The sequence below is a fragment of the Perca flavescens genome, chromosome 3, assembly GCF_004354835.1.
Source record: "Perca flavescens isolate YP-PL-M2 chromosome 3, PFLA_1.0, whole genome shotgun sequence".
In the NCBI taxonomy this organism is placed as follows: domain Eukaryota; kingdom Metazoa; phylum Chordata; class Actinopteri; order Perciformes; family Percidae; genus Perca; species Perca flavescens.
In genome coordinates this window covers 10,442,905-10,470,081 of record NC_041333.1, presented here as the reverse complement: position 1 = coordinate 10,470,081, position 27,177 = coordinate 10,442,905, and the positions used below count along the sequence as shown (strand labels likewise).

At 43.5% G+C, this 27,177-nt stretch overlaps 1 protein-coding gene across 5 annotated transcripts in view; it reads right to left on the bottom strand.

Annotated features, from left to right (window-relative positions):
- Positions 1-442: 442 nt before the first annotated feature.
- The window catches only part of cdon (cell adhesion associated, oncogene regulated), a 44,594-nt gene continuing 17,859 nt past the window's right edge, over positions 443-27,177 (bottom strand). For all 5 annotated transcript variants that reach the window (XM_028574475.1, XM_028574477.1, XM_028574478.1 and 2 more), the window contains exons 3-19: positions 25,268-25,546; positions 24,595-24,741; positions 23,801-23,944; positions 23,411-23,701; positions 22,326-22,595; positions 17,760-18,043; positions 16,832-17,006; positions 14,144-14,260; positions 13,108-13,311; positions 11,679-11,860; positions 10,463-10,568; positions 8,170-8,292; positions 7,706-7,897; positions 5,259-5,554; positions 3,946-4,025; positions 2,831-3,093; positions 443-622 (exon numbers count right to left, since the gene is read on the bottom strand). In XM_028574475.1, the coding sequence (XP_028430276.1) occupies positions 468-622; positions 2,831-3,093; positions 3,946-4,025; positions 5,259-5,554; positions 7,706-7,897; positions 8,170-8,292; positions 10,463-10,568; positions 11,679-11,860; positions 13,108-13,311; positions 14,144-14,260; positions 16,832-17,006; positions 17,760-18,043; positions 22,326-22,595; positions 23,411-23,701; positions 23,801-23,944; positions 24,595-24,741; positions 25,268-25,546 (3,308 nt within the window). In that variant the 3' untranslated portion in view covers positions 443-467. The remainder of the gene's footprint in view (positions 623-2,830; positions 3,094-3,945; positions 4,026-5,258; positions 5,555-7,705; positions 7,898-8,169; positions 8,293-10,462; positions 10,569-11,678; positions 11,861-13,107; positions 13,312-14,143; positions 14,261-16,831; positions 17,007-17,759; positions 18,044-22,325; positions 22,596-23,410; positions 23,702-23,800; positions 23,945-24,594; positions 24,742-25,267; positions 25,547-27,177) is intronic.

The following is a 27,177-nucleotide window of genomic DNA, read 5'->3' as shown; positions in this document are numbered from 1 at the left end:
CAAAAACAACAACAAATAAAAACGTATTTCTCATCCAAAAAGGCATAAATAATATAAAAGACAAACTTTTTTTTTTTTTAACTTTAAAACAGATACATTCATATGAAATAATATTTCACTACTACAAAAAAATAAATAAGTCATCTCAAGAGTTTGTGATCTTTCACGAGAGTCCTCCCTCCAGTGGGATCTACTGTAGTTTCTGTCTTTGAGCAAGGCTTCCTTTGCCCCCTTTGCGTTTCTCTCCATCTGGCTTCGCTCTCCGTCGCCCTTTTCCACACTTTGTTCATCTCAGCTCAGTCCGTCCAACGTATTGTGTCCTTTGTCACCGTAACGTGCAGTGTCTCTGACTATCCCATCGCCGGGTCCTCTTCCTCTGTGATGTATCTCCACCACTGTGTCTCTGCCTGGTTCCTCTAAAGCCTCCACGCTGCATGGGGGGGGGTGTGTTGGTGTGTGGGCTGTGTTCAGACCTCCTGCGGGCTGGGCTGGATCAGCTCGCCTGCCAGGCTGCTGCTGGAGATCCACCCTGGCTTTTCGTCACAGTCCAAGTCTGGCAGGCCGAGACTCTCCCAGCACACCACAGGCCCCTCCGTGTCCACGCACTCCAGCTCCTCCTCAGCTACAGAGAGAGAGAGAGAGAGAGAGAGACTTTGGTTTATACTTTATATCAAAAAAGACAGGAACAGATTCTGGAGAAGCCCACAGAGTAATTTGTGGTGATGCTGCGTAGTTTGTCTGTGTACAACATGAGGATTGGTAAAGATATAAAGACTTGGAAGACTAGGAAGGCATGAAGAAGAAGAAGAACAACAACTGTAGAGAGTTCAATTTCACACCAGTGTTGAACCAGCCTGGTCCTACCAGACTCTGGTACATTTCATTAGTACAGAGAGTCTGGCCACTCTCCATCGACAAGTGTTACCTTCCTTGAATGCGGGTACTCTGTTGAAGTTTAAAACGATTGGATCTGCCCAGAGCCACTCTGGATCTGCCGTAACCAATCGCTAACGTTTGGTTCTGACGTATGTCATGTGCATTAGTATTAGCATCGCTAGCGATAGCGTTCGCCTTAGCCAACTCCTTCACCACTAACTGAGGCGAGCTGGAAAATCAAACTTTTCCCCGAACCCTGTGGGGAGGAGGGCCACAACATCATGGCCACCAACAAAACTCAGCAAAGATTGTTCTTACTCGGGCTTTAACTTCTGGATATTCGACGGCGTTGCCACAACGGAATGAATGGCTTCGCTTGCATCTTTCTAGCGAACGTCCTCACCGTCATCGTTCTCAGCCACTCCCTCCGTTCGCTGATTGGACCGCCAAAAACTTTGGTCGAGAAAACCCTAGACTATACCGCGAACCCAGACGGAGTGCTGAAGCGAAATGAAAATTGAGCGGAAGTACGTAGGAGGGCGGAGCCAGGCTAGCGTTGAACCACGAAGGTCTGAAAGTTTCACTTTCCTGGAAATTTGTTTTTTTTGAGCTCAATTGTTTTTAAAACAATAGTTTAGCATTTTAGGAAATATGCGTATTCGCTTTCTTGCAAAGAGTTAGATGAAAAGATCGATACCACACTGCCCGTTAAAAATGAAGCTATAGCCAGGAGTAGGTTAGCTTAGATTAGCTTAGCACAGAGACTGAAAACAGGGGGAAAACAACCTTGGGGTGACGACAAGACTTTAGGAAGTTGAGTAAGACTTTTTCCCAGTCTTTATGCTAAGCTAAGCTAACCTAAGCTAAGCCTGCTGATGAGCTATGTGGTTAAATAATAGCATAATTGGTTACTGTAGAAGCCAGTCTGATTGTGTTTTTGTTATTGTGCGTTATTCCTACATTTATCATGACATACGTCACTTGCTACGAGCCATCATTAACAGATGCTATACAATCCAACAACACTTAAAAGGTGTTCCGGCAATGATTGTAATAAGAAACAACAAAAGACTTTTCTATTATAAAGTATATAGTATCACTGTTAACAATAGGGATAAAAGGATGTTATGGTGACATTATATGTAGGGCTGCACGATACGAGGAAAATATGCGATAACGTTGTTGAATATTGCGATAACGATATTACTTGCGATAAATTAACAGATATTAAAGTGTAGGCTACTCAGTTCTGCCTCTCTGCTGCTTTCAGTATTCCGCTCCAATACACCAAACTGCTTGTTGAATTTAAAAAAAATTATGTTATTGAACAAATTCAATTTGATTAAAAATAAAAAGCACCTTTAATAAAAGGACAGTGACATTTTAAAGTGCAGTTTTCGACTGATATTAACCAACTCAACAAGTCTCTTAGTGTCTATTGCAATGTGGTTATTGTGATAAAAAAAACAACTATATATTGTGCAGCCCTAATAGTTAGTTATAACTAGTTATTGTATGTTTCATTTCATTTCAGTTTCCCAAACTTTTTACATTCCCGTACCCCTTCAAACGTTCAACCTCCAGCTACATACCCTGCATTTTTTTTCACATACCCCCTATGTCACTATGCATACCCCTAGACAAACACGTACCCCAGCTTGGAAAATAATAGTGGATTCTTAGAACCTCAGAATTCAACTAAATTATGTTTCAATATTATCCAAAAAAAGACCTCTGATTATAGTTTTTTAATTAAATATGAAATTTCAAATGCATAGTACCAAAAAGGCAGTGAGAAGTTGCAGTTCTGTGTCTGTCGCTGCAGTGAGAAATCATGAGAAGAGAAAACGAAGAAAACGAAGAAAAAAAGAGTGTCGGAGGAGGGGAAAAAAAAAAGACAAAATACTTGGAAAGATTTCGTGGGCATTCGGTAAAAAATAAAAAAGTGTCTCACCAGTGTTGTCTGCTGGACAGTTGTCATTGTTCCCGACCAGACAGCAGGAATGCTGTGAGGGCGAGGACTCCCTGTGCTCGTCTGGCTGGTCCCCTGCGTCGGCCCCCGGGTCCCCAGAGAGCAGATGGCTGTCGGGGCCGTGGCACTGCGAGGAAACCTGGCCCAGAGGCACCATCTCCAGACCGTCCTGCTGGCACGGCGCCACGCGATGCATTACGGGCAGAGTGCCGCTGGAGAAAGTGCCATTGGTCTTGTTGTAACATCTGCTCCGAGACAGAGAGAGATGGAAAACAAAAAAAAAAAACGGGACAGTTTATAAAGCTTCTTCTGCTGAAAATACCGCTATGGTTCTTCCTCTCTGCAGATATGTGTGGCTTTTTGTCCGGCAGACACAGAAACCCCCCTTGTGTTACTGTAATTGCCCTGCCAGTGGACAAAGCAACGAAAGCTCTCTAACACAACCTGGAGCGATCTCGCACAGCTTTTCAACAGTTGGACCGGAGATTAAAGGTCCGGTCTCACCGCCTCTGAAGAACCGGGACACGCTGTGGTTTTTGCTCTCCGCTGAAGTTCCCAAACGCAGACCCGTGCACGCAGCCAGCTTTAACCATGTTTCCCTGAACTCAGCTTCCCTCTGTCGGCACATGATTGGATTGTGACCACACCCCCCTCTTTTCCCAGCAGCCGGAGGTAAATAAACACAGGGCTCATTAGGTCTGCTGGCTGGGTGCACACAGGGTAAACTGTGATGCTGGGGACCCTTAAGTACATAAACAGGACTACCAGTAGGGTGTGTGTGTGTGTGTGTGTGTGTGTGTGTGTGAGAGTGTGTCTGTTTATATATTTCCTTCCAATAGCCATAATTCATTTTTATTGTGCTCTTGTAACTAGAGTTCCTTCAAGTAAGTAAAAAAAGAGGATACATTTCACCATAGAGTGTCTCTGGGTTGTTTCACATGTTTTAACAGACACAATTCTTGCCCGGTTTTTCAGTTTCTTTTCGGATTAATAAACACCAATAAATTCCTGGATTTCTTAAAAAATATAAAAAATAAAAAAAAAGAATATATATATATATATATATATATATAAATAAAAAAAACGTCTCCTCTTACCGGTTGTTGTTGCAGAGGTTCTGACAGCTCATGCAGTCAGACGACTCTGTTTGGGGAAGAGCTGTGTACATGCCTCCGCCCTGACAAGAGAACACACACACACACACACACACACACACACACACACACACACACACACACACACACACACACACACACACACACACACACACACACACACACACACACACACACACACACACACACACACACTACAATTAGCCAAACCAACCTGCATATAATGTAAAATACCATACTTGGTCTTTAATACGTGGATATGAATAACGGCGTTGTGGCTAGAAGGGATACAGCTACGGCTGGAAGTTATGCAAAATCTAGGCTAATTTAAGAATATAATTTTAATACTTTCACCTAGAAAACGCGTGTTCGTTCCTCTGCAGTGTTTAAAACCTAACCATAATCTTTTGCCTAAACTTAAAGGAACACGGCGACTTATTGGGACTTTGTCTTACTCACTGTATCCCCCAGAGTTAGATAAGTCCATACATACCCTTCTCATCTCTGTGCGTGTCGTAACTCTGTCTGACGCACCCACCGCTAGCCTAGCTTAGCACTGATCCTGGAGGTAACCGGCTCCATCTAGCCTACTGTTCCCAATAAGTGACAAAATAACGCCAACATTTTCCTATTTACATGTTGTGATTTGTATAGTCACAGCGTGTACAAATAACAAGGTCACATGAGACACAGCCATCTTCTAACCGTATACATACTGGGAACTATATTCTCAGAAGGCGAAGCACTGCTACTTCTGTTACTTGGGTGGAGTGATTTGCTCGAAGCACCTGAGAAGCCCCGTGGTGAGGAGCAGAGAGGAACAACGGTGCTTTTCAGGTGTTGAAAAGGTGATCACTCCGCCGAATGAGAAGTGCTTGGCCTTCTGAGAATAGGACACGCACGGAGATGAGAAGGGTATGTATGGACTTATCTAACTCTGGGGGACACGGTGAATAAGACCAAGTCCCAATAAGTCGGCGTGTTCCTTTAACTAGTCGTTTTGGTGCCTCAACTTAACTGTAGCTGTTTCCCTTCTAGCCTTAAGATAAGATAAGATACACTTTATTGTCCCGTGGGAAATTTGTCTTGGGCAAGAAGCGCTGACAACAGCTACATACAAACACAGTATTTGTCCATCACACAGTTTGTCACAGACAGTGCAGTACAAGACAACATATAACGAGACAACAATGCACTAGGAGAAATAAATAGAGATCATCCACCAGTTGAGACGATACTGCACGGGCCTTGATAACCGAACATTGGGTCCAGCCTCTAGGTTTTGGACTACTCACGTTATGGTGGTGGTGGGGGTGCGGGTGCTCGCAGTCCCGCGTGCCGTGGGGCAGGGTGCCATCGTGGCCGTGTGGGTGGCCGGGTGAGAACAGGCTGCCGGAGCCGTTGAGCAGCGCCAAGCCGTTGGGGAGCTTGTGGTGGAGGTGATGGCAGCCTTGGGATAACATGGGCCCGCTGTGGCCGTAACCCCCGTGGACGCCCCCGTTGATGCGGCCGGTGCCAGACAGAGAGGTGTACTCCAGGACGTGGCCGTTCATCTCCGCTGGCTGGTACAGGTACCCGGGAGGGTCATACTCTACATCACGACAGGTAAAGGAAAAATCATTTTATTATTGACAACGCTAGGTATTTGAGCCGGATCATTCTTTAGCACGCACTGGTATCTGATCATAGGCCAGGATGCATTAACAATGAGAAACTACTAATTTGGCCAGTGCAGTCCTCAGATAATTATTACGGGTGTAAATCACAAGTTTTATCATGATACAATATTATATTGATTCTTTGGACAACAATACGATATTTACTGATGTAACAAAGTCTGCCACGATACCATTTCTATTCGATTCGATTCAGGGGCCTGAGACGATACATAAGCCCCTTTAATCAGTTACATTTATATACTGTATGATTAGTCAATTTCATTACTGAGATCTTCCAAGCATTTAAAGTAAAAACAAAACTACTCTTTTGAATAAAAAGAATTAATATAAAGTGGGAATATCAAAATAAAGCTATATATATATATACACAGTATATCTCCGTGTTGCTGTGAGTAATCATTAAAAATAATTAATAATTATTAGGGAATCCTTTACTTTTCTTGTTTCCCCCCCAAAAAAACTTTTTAACCTGGTGGATAGGAAATAAATGTATCTCTTTTTTTGTCAGTGCAGACTTTTTTTTTTCTGTCGTAGTACATCATCATCATCATCATCATCATCATCATCATCATCATCATCATCATCAAGTACTGGAATTTGGCACTGACACACAGATTCTTCTTAGGCTTTTCATTTGATCTTTATCAGATAACTACAGTATATATCATAATTTTGCACATTTGAGACATTTCTTTACATTGGCAATGTTCTTGTGAAGCTGTTTGTGTTAAGACAACATTAAACGCTGCACTTTGAGAAGTTGGGCTTATTTTGTACAATGAGAGACAGAATTTATACAAAACTGTGTTTATATTTGTCAAAAGAAGTTGATGAGAAAAAAGAAATGAGAATTGTTTTGGCATCAGAAGTGAACTCCGGTAACATATTGCCACCAGTATTAAAAAAGATAAATAAAAAAGATTAGCTTGATTGTTCTATTCTCTCTGATGTTTATGAACTGCATGAGTTATCACACAGAGAGTAAGCACCTGTGACTCAATCTTACTTTCCCACCCAAAATCTTTAAGCTACAGAGCCCCAACTATTAACAGAGCAAAGAGGTCTGGTAAAGAGTCCATCCAACAATGGCAAAAGCCTTTGCAAGTGCTGTGGGAGCCATATATGTACTATGAACACTTGGAATATGCTGCACATGCTGTCTTGGGGCCAACTATCTTTAAATATGAGACACTTAAGTTGGAGTTAACTCTCAGTATGCATGCTGGTGCTGCAAACTCTTTTTAACGTGAAGGAAAGTAAAACTTAGGGCTGCGACTAACGATTGTTTTCATAGTGATTCTGTCTATTACTTTTTTCTTGGATAATGAATAATGGATTGGTTGTTTGGTCTCTAAAATGTCAGAACATGGTGAGAAATGTGGATCGGTGTTTCCCAAAGCCCAAGATAACCTCCTCAAATGTCTTGTTTTGTCCCCAACTGAAAGCTATTCAGTTTACTGTCACAAAGGAGAGAAGAAACTAGAAAATAGTCACATTAAACAAGCTGCATAAAAAATAAATAACTCAAACCGATAATTCTTTGCAGCTCTAATGAAACTTGGAGTGAACAGGCGCCATATGATAGATGCATTTTAAATACACTGTCTAAAACACGTGCTTTTTCTAAAGACATTTTTGACGCATTTTATGCGCTTTTTTTCTATGCTTTAGGCACTTTGTTATAACGTTTTTTACGCATTACGCAATGTTTTGCCACTTTTTGTCACTTTTTCAGACAATTTCTTTTGGCCTTTTTCCAACTTTTTTGGCGCTTTTTTTCCCAATGTATTTGTCGCTGGCTGAGGAACTTTTTTGCCAAACTTTTTGGGTGCTTTATGAGGCCCAAAATGTAAATGAGAAGACTACAGTGGATGAGACATGCAGTCAAAATATTTGACTTTTTCTCTTAAATAAAAGCATGTCAATGAACTCTTGATGTGATTCTCATTTTCCAGTGTGGCCCTTAGGAGAACTGAGTTTGACTACCCTGGTCTAAAATGTCACAGTGTGAGCAGAATCTGTACCGGTTTTATGCTTAAGGTTTAGTTTGTGTAGAAACTCACTGTGCATGTTGTGCTGCTGGCGATTCCTCCACAGACACATGGCGATAAAAGCCAGCAGGATGAGCACCATCACTCCCAAAACGCAGCCCACAATCAGGTACAGCAGTCCTCCAGGTGGGCTGGGTGGCTCCTGCGGGTGGGGGTAGGGTGGGGTGATGGGGTGCTGGCTGGGCGACCCCGGGGACTGACGTGCTGCAGCAGAGAGAAGGGAAGAGGGGGGGGGGAAGGAGGGGACATGAGGAACAGCTTTTTACCCGCAAGCAACCAAGAAAAAAATAACACAGTACCAAACCACAGAATGCAAACCATTGTTGTCGGCCTCATAAAACTCAGTAGGTTTATGTTGTGTAATTATGGCGATCATACCCGTCATTAAAGTGGCAGGCTTGGCAGAAACATGACTGGACTTTTCATAAAGTGGAGGTTTGGTTGGAGCATGAGTCATGACGTTTATTTGCTCTTACCTTTGGTCTCGCAGATCATGACGTTGCTGTATTCACTCTCTCCCCCGTCGTTGAAGCACTGCATCTTGATATCGTAGGAGGTCTCAGGCTGGAGGTGTCCAATCATGTGCCAGTGTTTTACACCTGAGAGGGCGCGAGAGAGAGGGAGGCGGGGGAGGGGGGGAAGAGAGAGCGACAAAGGTTAGAAATCACTTAGAAATCTATGGGCCTGTGTTGACTCACATTGCTCTAAATCCTGTGTAAACTCACTATTTCTCCACCTTCTCTTCATGTCTCACACTTCGGGTCATGTTCTTTCATGCTCTCTCTCTCTCTCATTCACCCCCCTCTCCCTCTTTTTCCCCCCCCACACACACACACACTTCTCTCTTACTCCGACGGTCCCAGGAGGGCTCAGACAGTTGCTTTACTTTAGATGAGCTCCATATATGGCAGCTTCATGTTTGTCCTGGCAAGCCTCCAGTATTCTCTCACTCTCACACACACACACGCACGCACACGCACACGCACACACACACACACACTTTTGAAATCACAGATGAGACGACATGGAAATGCTACATTTCCATCCAATGAGGCTGAAATAAGCTGGCGTTCTCGCGGTGTTGTGTTAAATAGGAAGTGTAATAAATCACAGCTAAATCACGAGTGCTAACTCTGCCCAAAAGTAGATTCCAACTGTTGTAAGTGGGAACCATAAAGGAAAGCTGCTGCTGAAGCTAAATCCCCTCTGTGCTGTTAATTAAGAATCAATACATAAGCAGAAGTGTAATGCACAAATAAACAGCACTTTGTGCTCAATCACATATGTATTATAAAATATAGATTTAATATAGATATAAATCAAACTGCCAGGTAACAAAACAATGACATTGTGTGGTTTGTCAGATTAGTTTTGTCTTCTTAAGGCAAAGTTCGTGAACAAAAAAAGGGAGTAAATGTCGAGAAACGTGTCCATGTTCCTCAAAGTATGGTATCCAAAAAGGTTTTGTGTGGTACTGAAACTCAGGGTATCACGTTGAATTTTAAAAGATGAAGCAAGAACCGAGGTGAACTGCAGGTACAAAACACATCTTTCAAATGATTGTCAAGTCATATGTTGAAGTGCAAAATTGAGACAATCCAGGTAAAAATAAGACTTTTTTTTAAATAGGGCGTGTCAGCTGGTTGGAAAGTTTGTAGATGTCTGGGTTAAATTAGATATCAAGTGAAAGCAGTTCATAACTACACTAGGGCTGCAACTGGTGGTTATTTTCTGGATGAATGGATTAGTTTGTTTGGTCTCTAAAATGTCAGAAAATGGTGAAAAATGTGCATCGGAGTTTGCCAAAGCCCAAGTGACGTCCTCAAATGTCTTGTTCTGTCCCCAACCCAAAGATTCACTTTACTGTCACAGAGGAGAGAAGAAACTAGAACATATTCACATTTAACAAGCTGATGTCAGCATTTAAAAATGTTTTTATATAAAATGACTCGTCGATTATCAAAATAGTTGCAGATTCATTTATAATCCATTATTCGTTGCAGCTCTAAACTACACATTGAAATACAGCTAATGTACTGTATTTTTTAAATGTGTTGAATTATGTGGACTGTAATGTTTAATGCACAGTATGTTTTTTAAATGTGGACCCCAGGAAGAGTAGCTGTGGTTAAGGGCACATCTAATCTAATCCTATAATACACTAAACTAAGCAGTCGTTGAATGTTTGTGGAAACACGGTTATATTAACTTACATCTAAACATCTAAAACTGAATTTAGCCATTTGTAGCCTAAATGTAATGACATCTTTGGACCTTAAATCCCCAAAAAACAGTGCTTACTGGGTACGAAGCAACACACACAGACAGACACACACACACACACACGCCCGTTTTGGAGAAGGAAGACGTTGAGATGTTAACGAGTTGGGCGGAGAGCGAGAGGCCGTCCCTCCTTCCCTTCCTGTACCAGGCTGCTCTGTTAGCATTCCAGCCGGCAACCTGAGCCCCTCTCTTCTGGCACGGCTCATATTTCAGCTCTGGCAGCCATTTATTAAAAACAGATTTCAGAAAGCCCTGCTGCCCAGGGACAGCACTCTCTATAAATCTTTGCAGAAATGCCCCACTCCACTACAGCCCACTCTTGACACTGAGTATCCATTACCCTCCCGACTGCCAATGTATCTGCAGAGCGTGAGCCGAACATCCCAACGGGACGGGGCTGTCGACAAACAATCTACACCAGCTTACACGCCCAGTCTGCAGTGGAAACACGGACACACAAACATTCACGCGTGCATTTCCGCTCACCTTCGACCACGTCTCTTTTGTAGTCGCTGTCGTTGTCGCTGTCCGTGGGCCGGTAGTAAATGTAGAAGCCCTGGATCGGAGTGTTGTTGTTACTCGAGGGACTATACTAGAAGGAGATGGAAAAGAAGATTACGTTGGACTACGGCAATCCGGTGAGCAATTACTAAACAAAGAGAGGACATTTTCCGGCAACTAATGGCAGGGCTTGTTATCAGCAGATGTACAGGACTGCAAGCATGATTGTGATTGCACTTTGTGTCTAAAGTTCAGGAAATAATGAGACTGTCTGAGGTTAAGTAAATGTGGGGAACTATCTGCGTCCATCTGCAGCCCTAACTGTGGTGAGGAGGGGAAACGGAATCTAGACGTAGATGGACGCTCCAATCATCACAGGCGCTCAGTTAAAAATGTCTGATTGGGTCTCTGCTGCCAAAGAACAACCAGCAGCTCACACACACACAGGTGAGCCAGCTGGTAAAGACTATACATCGCCCGAGTTAGTCTTTCACTGGCAAAAAGTTACTATGTCATTTTGTATTTCTATTGTATTCTACTTTAGTCTTATATCCCTAGGGCAGTATTATAGAAACTTCCTATCTTAAATCCTAAATTGACATAGGAAGAGTCTAAGGTAGGATTTTCCCAATTTGGTATTAAAAAAGCAAATCCCAACGAACTTTAGAAATCCTATTTCATCTTACTCATCATGTCGTAGGTTAGGAAATCCGAAATACTCAATTCATTCATCAAAATCAACTTTTATGTCTGTAACCTAGCAACTGATGCTATACTTTCTCGTCCCTCTTATCAGTATTTTAGTTTCTTTCTATTTTAATTGGAGTATGCATTGGAGAGTGCCCAGATTAAGCCCCTCTGTTTTTTTTTTGCATCTCTCCATCACATTATGTGTATATTAATCTGTAGGATTTGTATATGTGTAAACAAATAAATTTAACTACCTCGCCGAGCCAAATAGCTTCATAACTGTTGTTTTTCTCATTGAAACGTACATTGAAACTAGGGATGCTTATTTAGATAGATTGTTCCCTCTGACTGATAGCTGTAAACATGACATGTCTACAAGTCTTGGACTCAAGTCATACTAAAAAAAAATTATAGGACAGGGGTAATTAAGCCTTCCATATTAAATTATATTAATATTGCATTGTAAGGACATCAATGAAGCCCATCAAGGCAAGGTCAGTGGGGTACTCACAGTCCAGCGCAGCATGATCTGTGTGTCACTGATGGCGTCGGTGGATGAGATGTGAGGGCCGACCACGGGACGGTCTGCGATGCGAGGGCTGGCCTGTGGCACCTGGTAGGGCTTGGAGGGAATGCTGTGAGGACTCTCACCATACATGTTCATGGCTACGACACGGAACTTATTGGAGGAACCTGAGAAAGAAATGCAACGTTACACATGGGAAATTTTACAGATGGAAGAACAGAAATGTTACTTCTTATCCTGTGGCGTCCATCATTACATTATACTAAGCTATGGTATGCTGTCTGTGTTTCTAATGATTCATTTTAGTAATACTTTGCCCATTTTAAACCAGCTCTGTGCCATCTTTGCATGGGCAGTGTGTTTCCATGAACGGCGTAAACACACTGCCAGGACACAGAGCTGTTTTAAAATGGGCAAAGTATCTCTTTAACTCAAGTAGAGAGCTGCTGAAGGTGTCTTAGTTTTGATTCTTCTGTAATAATTAAAACACACAGAGTAGGTTTACATGCACACTTATATTCCACTATTATTCTGAAAATGACAATATTCCCGAATTTGATTAAGGTCATGCAAACCGCATATTCCGTTTGGCAGTTCCAAATAAGGCAGTTTTCTCAATATAGAATTTTCCCCATTCAGAATATGCGTCTCAATCAGGGTTTTTACGGCAGTGTGCAACTTTTTACTGTTTACGGTCAGCTCTGTGCGTCGCTGTGGCTGCTGTACACAAACCAATCAGCCGACAGTTTGCTGGGCTGTGGTAGAGATGCATGGCCAAAAGAAAAGAAGGAGAAACACAGCTACTTCTAAACAGTTATGAAAGCCTTGGATATCAACAGATTTTTGGATATCCACAAACATCGCAACGCCAACCTTTTCAAGCAGCTGGTTGAAGGAATGAAAGAGGGAGGCTGTGTTCGCACGGTCCAACAAGTCCCCCGCAACTGGATAACTTTGAAAAAGTTTTGTTTCGCACGGCTGCATGTAAACGGGAATATTAGTGGACTATTCACTTTCAAGCCATGTAAACAGCTTTGGAAGAATATCGTCTTTTTCAGAATAATATTTTGTGCATGTAAACATAGTCATTTTCTTATTTTGTTATATTATAGGTTTATACCATCATTTTTACAAATATTGTGATACAGTAATAACAAAGCTACAAAAAACAACATTATCGTTGTGTCACAAAAACAATGATTGCATGCTTTTTACCACTGTGGGGCCAATTGTTGTCTGGCCCCAATAACTAAACTAAAACAAATATCAGCTGGCTAGATGATGCAGCGGTGAAACAGGTAAGATTAGTCTGGATTAAGGTCAAAACAAAGGTAAGACAGATAAGCAAACCACACATATAGCATCACGTGATAACTTAAGATCAACAAAGCCTTTACTGGAGAAGGAAGCTCACCAGGCTCCAGATTGCGGACTTCCACGGACAGCTTGAGAGGTGAGATATTATCCGCGGCCAGAATCCACTCTGCACTGCGCCCGCGTCTGTACTCCACACGGAAAGCTGTGATCGGCGACCCGCCGTTGGCTCTCGGGATCCAGGTGACATACACCGAACTTTCAGTCGCCATGGAGATGGTGGGGCGATCGGGGGCCTCGGGCACTGGGGCAGAAACAAATAAGGAATAACCCTCTTGAGCGGTGCAAACAAACGCACGCACGCACGCACACACACACACACACACACACACACACACACACACACACACACACACACACACACACACACACACACACACACACACACACACACACACACACAGACAGACAGACAGACAGAACTGCCAAACGTCAGCACTGCTTCCCAACTCATGTAAGGATGGAACAAGTTCACAGAGAAGGAAAAAAATATATGTATACGGCATGACGTGGAGGAATGTGTACTTACTGCTTAGGCTCTTAGCCACAAAGTTAGAGAGGGCAGGAAAGAGTAAGAAAGAGAGAGAGAAATGAGGGTTAGTGAAAAGACCAATGTGAGTATCATCAAAGTAGGCCTGCTGGTAACGTGAGTTAACATGCACACACACACACACACACACACACACACACACACACACACACACACACACACACACACACACACACACACACACACACACACACACACACAGATCTGACCTCTAAAGCCGTGTGCATTCTCACAGCTTTCTGCTTACAGCATCTTTCATCCAAAGAGACATTACAGGGTGTCAAATATCGTGTCACTGTTTCTACTCCAAGGCACAGAGAAACAAAACAGACCACATCTAAACATTAAGCTGTAAGATCTATCCAACACGGTCCGGTCACGAACTCCATTAGAACTATCTACTCAGACAGAAAGCCCCATATCTTCCTCGGGAAACACCCCCACAGTCCCACAGTCATTGTGTGCACACATTCCAGCCACTGCAGCAGCAGCAGCAGCAATATAGCACAGCACTCTGCAGACCTACCTCTGTCGTGTATGACCACACCAAAGTGTGTGTTGGTGCTTTTGTCCTCTGGAACTTTGGGAGGCATGGAGATGACGGGAGGCTTGGACGGATTCTTGTTGGAGGTGGTGCTCTTCTCTGAGAGAGAGAGAGAGAGGAAAAGGAAAAGAGAGTAAGAAAAACAAGGCTCCACAGGTCTTCAGGGCTATCAGTTCCACCAAAAGCACATGGAACAGCTCCGGATGTTGGCTCTGAAATCTAAACTTTTCCTCCTGGTTTCCAGAGCTGTTTGGAGTTTTATCAGGGTGGGGTTCAGGTTTTCACCCCGACAACGCTTTGCAGTTCCACTCGGCTGGGTTGTTGTTGCTCGGATTGAGTGTAACACTTTTCAGCCTCATGCTAATCACGTTTTTTTTCAGTCAATTCATTCTCTTTTTGCATGGCATCTTTTAAACGGGGCCGCAGCTATCCCTGAGGATACCGACAACATGTCCTCGTGGTTGTTTCTGGGTATTTGAGGTTTCTATTAATATACATTTGGTGGATTTTTAAAGGCTGATTCTTTTCTTTTTAATGCAAAAATAATCATAGATTATAGATTGACTTATTCTCCACCAGAATTATATTCCTGGCAATGTGGAGAAGGTTTTGAAACAAGCATCATAACGGGAGATACATTTTTAAAGAAAAAAATACAACTGAGACCAAAAGCAAATGGCCATATTGAGGATCAGTCAAGTGTTTCTTGGGGAGGTGGCGTTGCTTATGGGTCTGGTTGGCATTTTTTTTTGGGTCCAGGACCATTTTTGTAAAAGAACCACCCTCGGGATAGAACCATGTGTGTGGTTTCTGGCAGTATTTTGCATATTTCTGAGCGGGGAACATTTTGTCAACCCTGCTGTGGTGTAGCATTATTGTAAGTTTTTTGGAACATTTGCGGTTGTCCTTGTTTCTATTTGTCTCAGAAACACAAACAACTTGCTCAAAGTAACTCACTATGATTATGATACTGATCATTATGATTGAATTTAGGATTATAATTGGACAATGTGGTGGAAGTAGAAGTAATTAAAGGAATAATCCGCCCTCAGAGACAGGATACGGTTGCGTAGAATACACGTTTAGTCAGCAGTTAGTTTGTAATGAAGACACAATTTTATGTTTTAGTGTATTCAATTATCCCTAGCCTGTCTCATCTGCTTCTACTTCAGTCCACAGAAACGGTGAACTAATTTCATTTTGCCCGTTTGATTGAAAACACTTTATTGTGCTTCCTCTTCTATAAATCACAAAGGCAGAAGCAAAAAAAATCATCCAAAGAGCCACAGTAGATTTTCGAACTGGAAAACGCAATGTGCTCTGCATATTTTTCTGTTCTCATGAGACTGCTATCGCTGGAGAAAGAGATGCATATTTCTGCTTCTTCTCCGATAAATTTCTGCCTGAATGTCTGTTTAATGTCAGTGCAACAAAAAAAATCTGGAGTTCAGATACAACCAGATGCTCTTTAATTTAGGGGAGCCGACACCAAAACCTGACATTTACTGATGATGTTTTAGGAGCTGAACCTCTTTCTATCGGAGCTTTGTTGGAGAAGCTGTAAAGCGGAGTCTTCCATTGGTCAGTTACGGCGTTTTTCCATTACATGGTACTTGCTTGACTCAGCTCAACTCTACTCTACCCTTTTTTGGTTTTCCATTATGATAAAAAGTCCCTGGTACCTGCCAACAAGTACTTTTTTTTAGTATCACCTCCGTCGAGTTTCCAAGCGAGCTGAGGTGATACCAAAAGGTGACGTGAAAACCTGCAGGCTACTGATTGGTCGGAGAGAATCGTCACTAATCACTGCGTCATCATTGTTAGCGACAAATGGGGGGGGGTGTCCTGAACAAACCCGCCATTTTTAAATAGTTTAACCAGCGGTGTTTTTTTTTTTTTGCTGCCTCCAGCTTTTTTTGAAACAAAATGTGTCTTCTGGCTGTGGCAACAGCCACATGCCGATAGTCAAAAACAACACACCTTCGACGTTCTGTTTGTGTGTGTCGCGTTAGGTCACGGCAGCTTCCTGCGGCGTCGCTATGGTGACCAGCCACGCTCGCCTCACGCATGAGGCGGTATTAAATCTGCAATGGAAAAAGGAGGATGGGGCAGCGCGGCCGAGTCGAGCAGGTACCATGTAGTGGAAAAACGCCATTATTCCCCAGAATACCTAAAACACACAGGGCTCGAAAGTTCCATTTAGAGCTGTAACAATTCCAAATTTTACTGTTTAATTAATTGTCTCGGAAATAATTGTGATTAACAATATAGTTATTTATATATATATATATATATATATATATATATATATATATATATATATATATATATATATATGTAAGTGAGAAGGCTATATGAGACAGCGATAATACAGTAAAAGATGCTTGACTTTTTTGATGAAATAAAAGCATGTGAATAAACTAAACATGTCTGGCCCTTGTTGGGATTCTTATTTTCCTGTGTGGCTCTTAGTGAAATTGAGTTTGACACCCCTGCCTTAGGACCTTACTTAATGTCAGCAAGTCATTGCAGGTAAGCAAAGAAAACGGCGACTACATTAAGAAATTGCGATTAGACAATTATGCAATATTAGTTACAGGCCTAAATACATTGTTATTAACAGTTGTTTTAAACAGTGTTTGAGTGCTGAGAGCCCGTGGTTGGACTGACCCTTGCCGGTGCGGAAGGTGAGCATGGCCGGCTGGCCCTCGCCGGCTGAACTCCGGGCCACCATCAGCACCTCGTAGAGACTGGAGGACTCCAGCTCTGACAGCCGCAGGGTCTTCTCGCTGCCAGGGACACGAACTGTATGCCAACTCCCCACCACTGTTCCCATTTCATCGACCTGACACGCACACACAGACGGCCACACACATAGACAAATACAAACACATGATTAAAAGAAAAACAAAATCATGTGTCGCTCTACAACCTTCCATAGTTCAGTGTCAGTCGCTCTAGACAGGGAACGGCCTCAGAAGCAATCCCTGGGAGATTTCTGTCACAATTTCCAAACTCCAGCAGAACCGAGTCGTGCTGCCAACAAAGTATTGCTGCGGTTTTATAGTCAGAGTGAGCATATTACTGAAGAAAACACAGGATTTTAAACAGGAAATACTGTAAGCAGCCTATCAGTCAGCTCAGGTACTGATCCTACCTTCTTTATTTAAAGGTCCCATATTGTAATTGCTGAGATGTGCATGTCTCTTTTGATTATAAAGCAGGTCGAGGTGCCATATAAATACTGTGAAGTATCAAAACGCTCAATCCACAAAGAAACGCACACAGCCCGTATTCAGAAACTGTACCTTTAAACGAGCCGTCAGGACTTCTGTACAGTTGTGATGTCACAACTATACTATACTATACTATATATATATATATATCTCTGTACTGCCATTGCAGTCAGGGAATGACTGTAACGGCACTGTAGCGGCCGGTACAGTGCCGTTACAGTCATTCCCATTCCCTTGCCCTAAAAAAGTTTGAGGACCTCTGTTATAGGCAAAACACTTCAAGAAAAGGTTGTGCGTTTGTGGTAAAACTAAAATTTGGCAAGAAAGAAGTGAAACATGGCAGCGTGTATTTTCCTCCTCACCTTACGGTATTTGACAAAATAGGCGTTGATTGGGCTCCCGCCATCCCGCCCGGCCCTCCACTCCAGGTCGTACATATCAGGCTTGTGGGTCTGCGGCGGGCTGGTGATGATCGGCGCCTCCGGAGTTGGCCGCTCACTGCTCCTGTCGACCGGCAGGTTGACGGCAGCTTCGTCGTCGTCGTCGTCTTCAGTCAGGAAGCGCTCATGGCCCTCGTCGCTCTGCATGGGGTGGAGTGATGGTGACGCCTCCAGCAGCACGGCGGCAGTGGAGCCCGGATGCACATCTGTCAGGGAGCGAAATCAAATATTATTGATAATATAAATGAAGTCAACTCAGTTCAGTCAGATACACTTAAACAAAGCTGCAATTAAGACGCACTGTGACAAAATTCCATTTATTCTTGTGCAAAACTAAAATTGTCAGGTTTCACCATTGATTCTTTTTTAAATGCCTTTCATAGAGGTTTTAGTTCAAAATGAATTGTCTTGTCTTGTAAGATGAAAAGTTGTTTGTATACAAAAATGTCTTTCTCTAGATAAAACTAACATTCTCCAACTTCAAACATCTTCACAAAACAAGAAACAAGAGCTTCTTTTAAGACATGTCAAAATTTCCAGGCAGCAGCTGAGACTTTGGAACGCAATTTCATTTTTGGGATTATGCAAACAAAATTCAATCAAATTGATTTATGATGCAATTAGGGATGTAACGGAATGAAAATTTAACCTCACAGTTATAGTGACCAAAATTATCATGGTTTTCGGTATATTTTTAAAAGTGTGTTCAATATTTTCTAAGAATAACCGAAATTTGCCCATGCTTCAGACTTAGTCCTCGCAGAGGGCTGATAAATGTCCTGAGCGCTGTCATCTCCTCCTTCCGCCACGATTCCAACTTCAAGAAACGCACGTCGTAGGCTACGCAGTGCGCCTGCGCGGCAACTTCAGGAGACTCGGATGAAGCTGGGAAGGACTAAACACACGGTTTCCACACCGTGGTAATCCACCGTGATAATAGTGATATTTTAAATGAAAACGGCAATTGTTATCGTCAACATTTTTATCGTGGTTTACCGTTACACCGGTTATCGTTACATCCCTAGTTGCAATCATTAACGTCAAGTCTCCACGTCTTTTACAATGCATTCCATTTACGCTCATCTTTTGGACTATCATCTATGTACAAGAATACACAAATTATTTATACATACTCGACATACTTTCCCTGGACAATATTGTGCACATCTCTGTACAAATTGTACAGCTCGACATTTTGAAAACAGATATATTGTATTAACTTGTAATTATATTATTTTCATTTTATTGTTGTCTGACTGTTGCAGTACTTGCTTTAATCTTTTCTTTTTCTTTATTATGTTGTATTGTTATGCATCAAATCACCAAGGCAAATTCCTTGGATGTGAAAACCTACATGGCAATAGACCGGATTATGATTTCGGATGAATTTTTCAGCTCTAAAATGCATATTGTCACATTTTTGCATCACAATATCCTAAATGTAACTGATCAACCATATATGAACATTGCAAAATAAAAAATAAAAACATTTATATAACGTACAGTATCTCCTACATAGGGTATGCATTGGTAAGTGTTTATTAGCCGATGTACAGCTTTTTATAATGGTGCATATTTAGTTTCTTGATTAATAACCTGGATCTAGGCTGTGTTGAGTTTGAGACAACAGTCACTGGAGAAAGCACAAAGCAATAAAAGCTGAAGCCATGGCAACAAAGTTACACAGTCAGTGACTAACCGAGGTGGCCCTCCATGTCCACAGAGGAAAACCAGTGCTGGAAACTTTTACATTTGGAACAAGCCTTTGAATCTACATAAAATAACAAGAAAAACCTGGATCTGTGCAACACTACATAATCATGCTTTTTTTTTTTTTTTTTTTTTTTTCATTAAATCTTCACCCGAGCCAGAGAGGTCCACCTGGGCGAATCATGCAGGCTGGGAATCTTATTATGGCTGACACCGGTTTGGCACAGCTCGGGTGGAATATTTCACAGACGTTTAGAGGACACTGAGCACAGCCCACAAGAGCAGGGGGCCCGCTCGACTCGGAGCCACACCACACCGGTCAAAGAGCACCATAATTGAATATTCAAAGCTAAACAAGTGAGTAAGGAGGTTAAAGCACCGAGGCTTGCCACAGGGCCACGCTTGCAGGGTCCTGGTTCCAGTTTCGGGGCTATTTTGTGTGCGGCACCGGTTCACTTTGTAAAACAAACAGGCCCGGGGATGGTAACACTAGACCTGATCCTGGGACTGCGGCCAGCTGCCACACATTCCAGACGCCGACCATTAAAATACCGGAGAGAATCAGACCCCAGCCAGCGCTACAGCCAGACCAACACACTCTCCTGCTCCCTTCCCTCCCTCTGCCCTCTCAACAGCTCCGACTCACAACTTAACCACAGCCTCCAAAACACTGGTACAGGAGGAGGCAGTTAAGGCCACGGCATCCTCACAGTCTTCATGGACAGGAGTGATATATCATGGGTACATCCTAGTTCCCTTATTTGATATCTCCTCGCTCCTCGGCTGAACCGGAAGTTGTTCTGGCCCTCCTTCTTGAAGGCCGTCTCAAAGCTGTTATTCCTGCGCCGAGGAGCTAGCATCGAGGAGGGATCTCCGAGGAGCTATGAGCGAGGATACAGAGAGCAGCCTTCCTGGAAGCCGTGCAGCTGAAAAACTTTGCTAACTCCGCTCCACACAGCTGACAAATTCACTTGAGTGTGCTCCTACACCTGGACAGAGATACGCTGCCAGGTCCTTCCCAGAAAAAGGTCAGTGCATTAGAGATGAACACCTGGGAGTAACTGTGACGGATTACCAGCAGAGACGAGAGCCTCAGTTCGGACAGAGCTCAGCTTACTGGATGAACTGGAACAAGTGAATATATGTTTTATAATCCTGACTGGCTGACTTCCCGGATGTCACAATAGCTCTTTCCTGATGTGGCGAGGAGGTGGCAGTTGTGAGATTAGGGATTAGTGACAAGAGTTGCAACAACAAATATCAGAAAATAGTGAAAAAAGGTCAAGGTGATGTCTTTAAATTGCTATTTTTCTCAGACCAGCAGTTCAAATACCAAAGAGATTCATTGAACAATGATATATAAAACTGAGAAAAGGCAGGAAACCAATGTACGGTATTGTTCTTGATTCATTTTCTGTCAATCAAGTGATCAAATAATCATTTCAGCATGTGTTGTGGCTGCAGCGCTGGGCTAGGTTTTTGACATGTGAGAGCCAGGAGGACACCACATCTCCCCTGTGGTGCATCCCAATCGAAGGAGTTGGAAAATAACGATACCAAACTGAAAACCAAATATATTTCAGACCGCTCTTATTGATGAATTGTTCATAATAATAACAGACTACTCACATCAATGATAGTGTTTACTTTGAATGCAAAGGGCATTGGATAAGCTCCGGCGCCTGGCACCTTAGAAACAAGTGAACACAAACTGACCTCGGAGTGTTTACCTCTGCCGGGCACGTCCTGCTTATCGCCTTCATATTCTCTTTTGTGTATATCTGCAGCAAAAAGATATGAAATCTCATCCTTCTTGCTGTATTCTGTGGACGGGGGAGCAAATGTATTGCAGTGACCCCGCCTGATCCTGTCTGATCTGTACTCCCTATGTACCACATGTCGCTGTATTAATCATGCTGCAGATAGAGGGGTGAGCTGAGGAATGGGGCCCTGGCGTACAGCGGCTGGGGAGGCAGGAGAGGGGAGGCTTGGTGGGGAGGGAGGGGGGGGGGGCGTTGTGATGTGATGTGTTAATAAATAAAAGGCAGTTGTGTATGATGTTGACAGCTGGGTGGTCTGGTCCTCGTCATAACCCTCCACGGCTACTCCTTACATTCCAGTGTCCGGGGGCTTATCCCCGGCGGCGTGCACAAAGCTCACTCTCACGCTCAGGCTCAGTTCAAGGCTCAGGAGGAGGGCGGCCTTGGCTAAGCCTCTCCTACCAGCCCTCAGAAACACACACACACACACACACACACACACACACACACACACACACACACACACACACACACACACACACACACACTCGCACTCAAAGAGCAAGGACTCCCTGCAGATACCGTATGCGCAGGCCCACAGAGATCCCGCCTGGTAGGACGCCTTTCCAACACTAGCGACAATCTTCGGAACAATGCACAATGATGTGGCGTGTCTCAAAACGCTCCCTTTTGTATGTGTAAACTCTCTGCAAGGCGCTCTGCAAGGCATCCAGTGTCAGCGTACAAACTCGTGTTGTTAGGCGAGTGATCTTACAGTACGGTGGCAATTTGCCTCTTTCACGTCGCCGATCACGATGCTTTGGTGGCAGCATCACATCACAGCTGATGGTGACAGCTGCAACCAGTGCTGCTTCTCTACCCCAATTACTTACTTACTATTTCAAATGTCTGTGGATTTGAAGCATTAAGTGTTTTAAAAAGTCTGTCTTTAATACTAATACAAGCTGAGTCGAGCCATGTGAAAGCCAAGTCACAAATTACGATGACCGATGCATACCCGTTGGCGTCGTAAGGATTCCATATGACTGTGCCGAGCCAATCCCGTTGTCCAGCAGACACTGGAACACGCCCTCATCCTGTGGCGTCACATCTGCAATGACAAGCGAGGATCCAGAGATCTGAAAGCGACGCGATGGGGTGACGGGGTCGGCGTTGAACAGCCAGGTGATGTTTGGGGTAGGGTTTCCTGTCGCCGCGCAGGTAAAGTGGGTGGAGGAGCCGGGAGAGACGAGCTGGTTGGTCAGGCCCTCTGTGATAGACACAGGCTCTGTGGAGGAGAGACGGATTAGCATCACCACGGGATCTGCCACAAACAGTCCCCACACCACAACAGCTAGGGCTGGGTACCCCATTTTCCTACTTTTTGGGCACTGACCGAATTGCCTCCCGACTATGGAGCATCGAAGAATGCCTCGTCGTTCAATACCAAATTTTAAAAATAGGATTGGGCATTGAGAACCGGTTCCAACTTGGAATGGTTTCAAACATTACAATTCCAATGGAATCATTTTTTGGTTTCAAATCCAATCATCGGTTCCAAATTCAATAAGCACAAGTTTTGGTTTCCGTAGCAGCCGCCGTACTTCCAGGCGCTTGTTGTGTTGCAGCCATGGAGCACAGCAAGCGGTGCTCTGAAGTCTGGCTTTATTTTACATTGAAAGAGCCGATAAAATCTGTAAATCACCATTGAATCAAAATATAATGTTCCTCTTATCTGTGAAATAGGCATGTGACCCGTTTCCACAACTCAAAGAATCGGCGATAAGAACCGGAATCGAAAGGAAGAATTGGAATTGGATTCAGAATTGTTAAAATCAAAACGATGCCCAAACCTAAATTTGAAATACCTAAGGAATAAATCCCATCAGCATCAGTGAGCCAATAAGCATGCAGCATGCTTCTACAAAGATCTAATAATGCTGCTGATTGGCTGTCTAACGTTACACGTCGTAGAAATGGATTTTATACATTTGGTATTGAAAAAAGGAACCGGTATCCAACCCACGGTTTTGGTTTTGGTATCTGTAACATTTTTTTAACAATACCCAGCCCTAACGAGAGCCTTTCTTGTGTTTTTCTTACCGAGAACACTGACAGTATAGTTGGCGCTGATCACAGTCCCTTGTGTGCTTTCAGCAGCACAGGTGTAACTCCCTTCGTCGCTCCTCATCACCGAAACAAAGGCCAGGTTGTTGTGCTGCCGTTGGTGAGAAGGCCCCGGTGCGACCTCCTTACCGTCCTTAAACCATGTGGCCGCTGGTGCAGGACTACCAGACACGATGCACTCCAACGTCAGCGGCTGGGACCGCTGCACTGAAACGGTCACTGGGGCGGTGGGGTAAACTATCCGCACTGGGGGGGAGGAGTCTGAATCTAAAAACGGGCAAATGAACCACGTTAGCACACGATAACAGAGCACACAGCTGAGACATGAAAACTTGCGAATCCTAAATTAAATGTCATCAGACTCACGTTTCACCGACAGCTTGGTGCCATGAGGCTGCGTGACGGTTTCCCCAGTAACCGGGTTGAACGCGCCGCATTTATACATGCCCTGGTGCCGGGCTGACACAGAGAGAATCTGGAGGTTTCCAGACGGAAGAACTACATAGTCATCTGAAAAGAAAAAGGCAAGGCAACAGTTTCAGAGAACTTCCACAGTATTAATATATTGAGTGTGTGTGTGTGTGTGTGTGTGTGTGTGTGTTTGTTACACCGTGAGCATGGTAAGTGTGTTTTATATGGCATCATGTTGTGATATCTGCAATATCAATAGAGAAATCATTATAGATAAAATGACCAAATGGAAATGGATATTTTTTTATAAATTCTGTGAGGAAAAAAAATAAATCTAGAATCATCATCACATTGATGCACAAGTAGTCCAGCTCACTGATTTTCAACATTGCCCGCAATGGCCTAAAACAACCAGAAATGGTAAGAGAGTAATAGGGCTGCTCGCTCTGAGTCGATTAGTCGACTAATCGGTCGTTTCGGTCTTAGTGGACTCAGATTTATTTAGTCCGTTAGTCCTTTTTTATTCTTTTTGTCATGCTGAACGACTTATTTCCAAGAAATATATGAGCAGATCTCTGGTAAACACAGGATTACAGTGGCGCTTTTACATGATTCTTTTTGGATAAACTTGACAAATCTGAATTTCTAGTGTTTTGCAGTTTATATAGTCGTACTGCCAACCTCAAGTTAAAAGCATTATTCCAAAATACAAAAGGAACTTCCGATTGATTTGCTGGTCTCGAACAAACCTGTTGATACTTCTATCCGCTCCCCTCGTGCTCGCAGCCTGGGAAGAGCTGGAGGGACGCTGTGCGGCAGAGGACACTCTATAAGAACCGAGCTGCCTTCCTGCACCGATAACGACCGCCGTCGGCCATCTTCGTATTCTGATATTTCTGCAGAGACAGAGAAAAAGAAGACTCCTTCAGTCGAACTCTCTTTCTGCGCAGACTATTGGACATTCAATATGAATATCCAATATGCGCAGTGAAGAGGGAAGGCAAAACGGCGCTACTTGAGCCAAGCTGTTTGTGTTGGATCGCTGGGTTTGTTTATTGTTGCAGTGAGCGATTCTATTCAAGCCAGATACAGTTCCAGATCAGGGTCAACCCCTTAGGGGGTAGTGTCCAACAGCAAGCAGCACCCCAGCAGGAACATAACACACTACACAGGAAAGCCCAAGGCTCATTAAGGATACCAGTCAAGAGGCTTTTGGAAGGGTGCCCGAGTAAAAAAAACTCCTACTGCTTCCTTCCCCTCCGCCACTCAGCAGCAGGCAGCCGAGGACAGGCATTCTTTCTAAGTGTTCAACACTCACAGAGCGACCTTCCTTTTCTCAAGGCAACTTCCTCTCTTTTTTTCACCACTCTGCTTTGAAGTGAGTAGAAGTGTGCACCCAAGGGCAATAGCCTGTATCCGTACCTGCTATGGCCACGCGCGCGTGGCGGCTGGCGATGGCCGGCCCGTGGTCTAAGCGTGCCACACACTGATAGACACCAACATGGCTGGGCTTAAGGGAGGATATGGTGAGGAGGCCCTGGTTGATCTCCACACCGGACAGGTTGTCGCGGTCCAGGGGGCGGCCTCTGAAGCGCCAGGAAACCGAGGCTGATGGAGGATTTACTAAGCAGCGCAGACGAGCAACGGAGCCTGGACTCTGGACCACGGAGGCAGGCTCAGAGCTGAAAGAGGGATACTGAGCTGTGGAGGAGACAGGAGCAGAGGAAAACAGGTTCACAGATTGGAATCAGTCATTTTGTCATAGGTTGGCCCAGTGCCTGAATCGGACCAAAAAAGGTGCCAGTACGATTATTCGACTAATCGGCCGTTTTGGTCTTAGCGGAGTCAGATTTCTTTATTCGACTGGTCATTTCTTTATGCTTTTTCTTGCTGCATGACTTTTTTTCCCAAGAAAACGTATGAACACATTCTCATAAACACAAGATTTAAAGTGGTGCTTTTGCATGATTCTTTGTGGAGAAACTCGGTTTGACTGATTACTCGAGAAAATCATATGAGTATGAGTCGCCCTAGAATTTCTTTAGTCACAGTTCTTAAGACCAGCCTGACAGTATTAGTCTGGCTATCACCAGACCAAGCTCAATCTTTTAAGATTGAACATTAGTCTGGGGAGTCTGCTCTGTGTTTTCTACTGCACAAAAGGCGTGATCAACGGGTACAGTTCAAATTACTTTTTACACAATTGGATAGTCCTTCAACCAATCAGACCAACGATCCGGGTGACGTAGCAGCGACAGCGGCATCAACAGGTTGCTGAATGTTGAATGTAAACAAAAAGCTGCTTGGTTGCTTCTCTATCGTCATCGTGTTAAACCCGCCAATAGCACGCCAGGTGGATAAGTTTGTGATTGGTCCCCACAAATTTTTAACAGAAGCATAAACGTACAGGTTTCCAGCCTGCAGGGAGAAATGAAATCGCCGGCAGATCGGGCTGGGTTTACCCAGTCTACGACAGTATAACAAATCTTTGAATTCCCAGTGTCTCACAGTTTATATCGTCACTATTTAAATATCACGAAAAGGTTTCAGAAGTTGCATGACATGATCATCATGTGTCTTGGATATATTTAGATTCATACGTATATATGTTGTAGGTTTGTCCCCGAATAGTCAGCTAATCAATCTATGGAGCCTGATTCGACTGCCGGCCAACAGTGTCTGAAAACATTTTCTTATGAAACAAAGGATCATTCCATTAAGGCTATACGGGGGTTCTGAATGTCGGATTTTACATAGAATCGCTTGTTTGTTTTCCAATAAATCATGATATATAGCCATGTGAGATATATATTTGGTATGAATATAAGCCTATTAATAATACTGTTATTAACAATTAGAAGTAAGGGTACCTATGTGGACAAAAATCACAATTGGTGAGTGGTACAGGCTCAATTTCGGCACTGGGTTAGCCCAGATTACCAAACACATGTTCTCATGCAGATAGAAGTCTGCCTCCACCCAGAACAACACATCTCATAGACAAATGAAACTATCTGGATGGCTTTCATATTTTTTGCAGATAGGTAATAAAAACAACAATGGTGAATTTTGGGCGAACTGTCCCTTTTTGCGGTTTTGTTTTTGCCATACAAATTCAAAAGCTCTGTTATCAGTAAAAGCATGAGGCTACATCGATGTCTTCCTGATTAAGTTTGACTTTCAGGACGCACCAAACCCTCGTTTGGCCTGTTGTGATGTTATCATGCTATCGGCTTCTTTAGCATTCTAGTGGACGACAGGATAGACCTAACCTAAACCAGATGTTTCAAACAAAAAAGAAATGTTTGTGTAAATTATTACTTTAAACTATT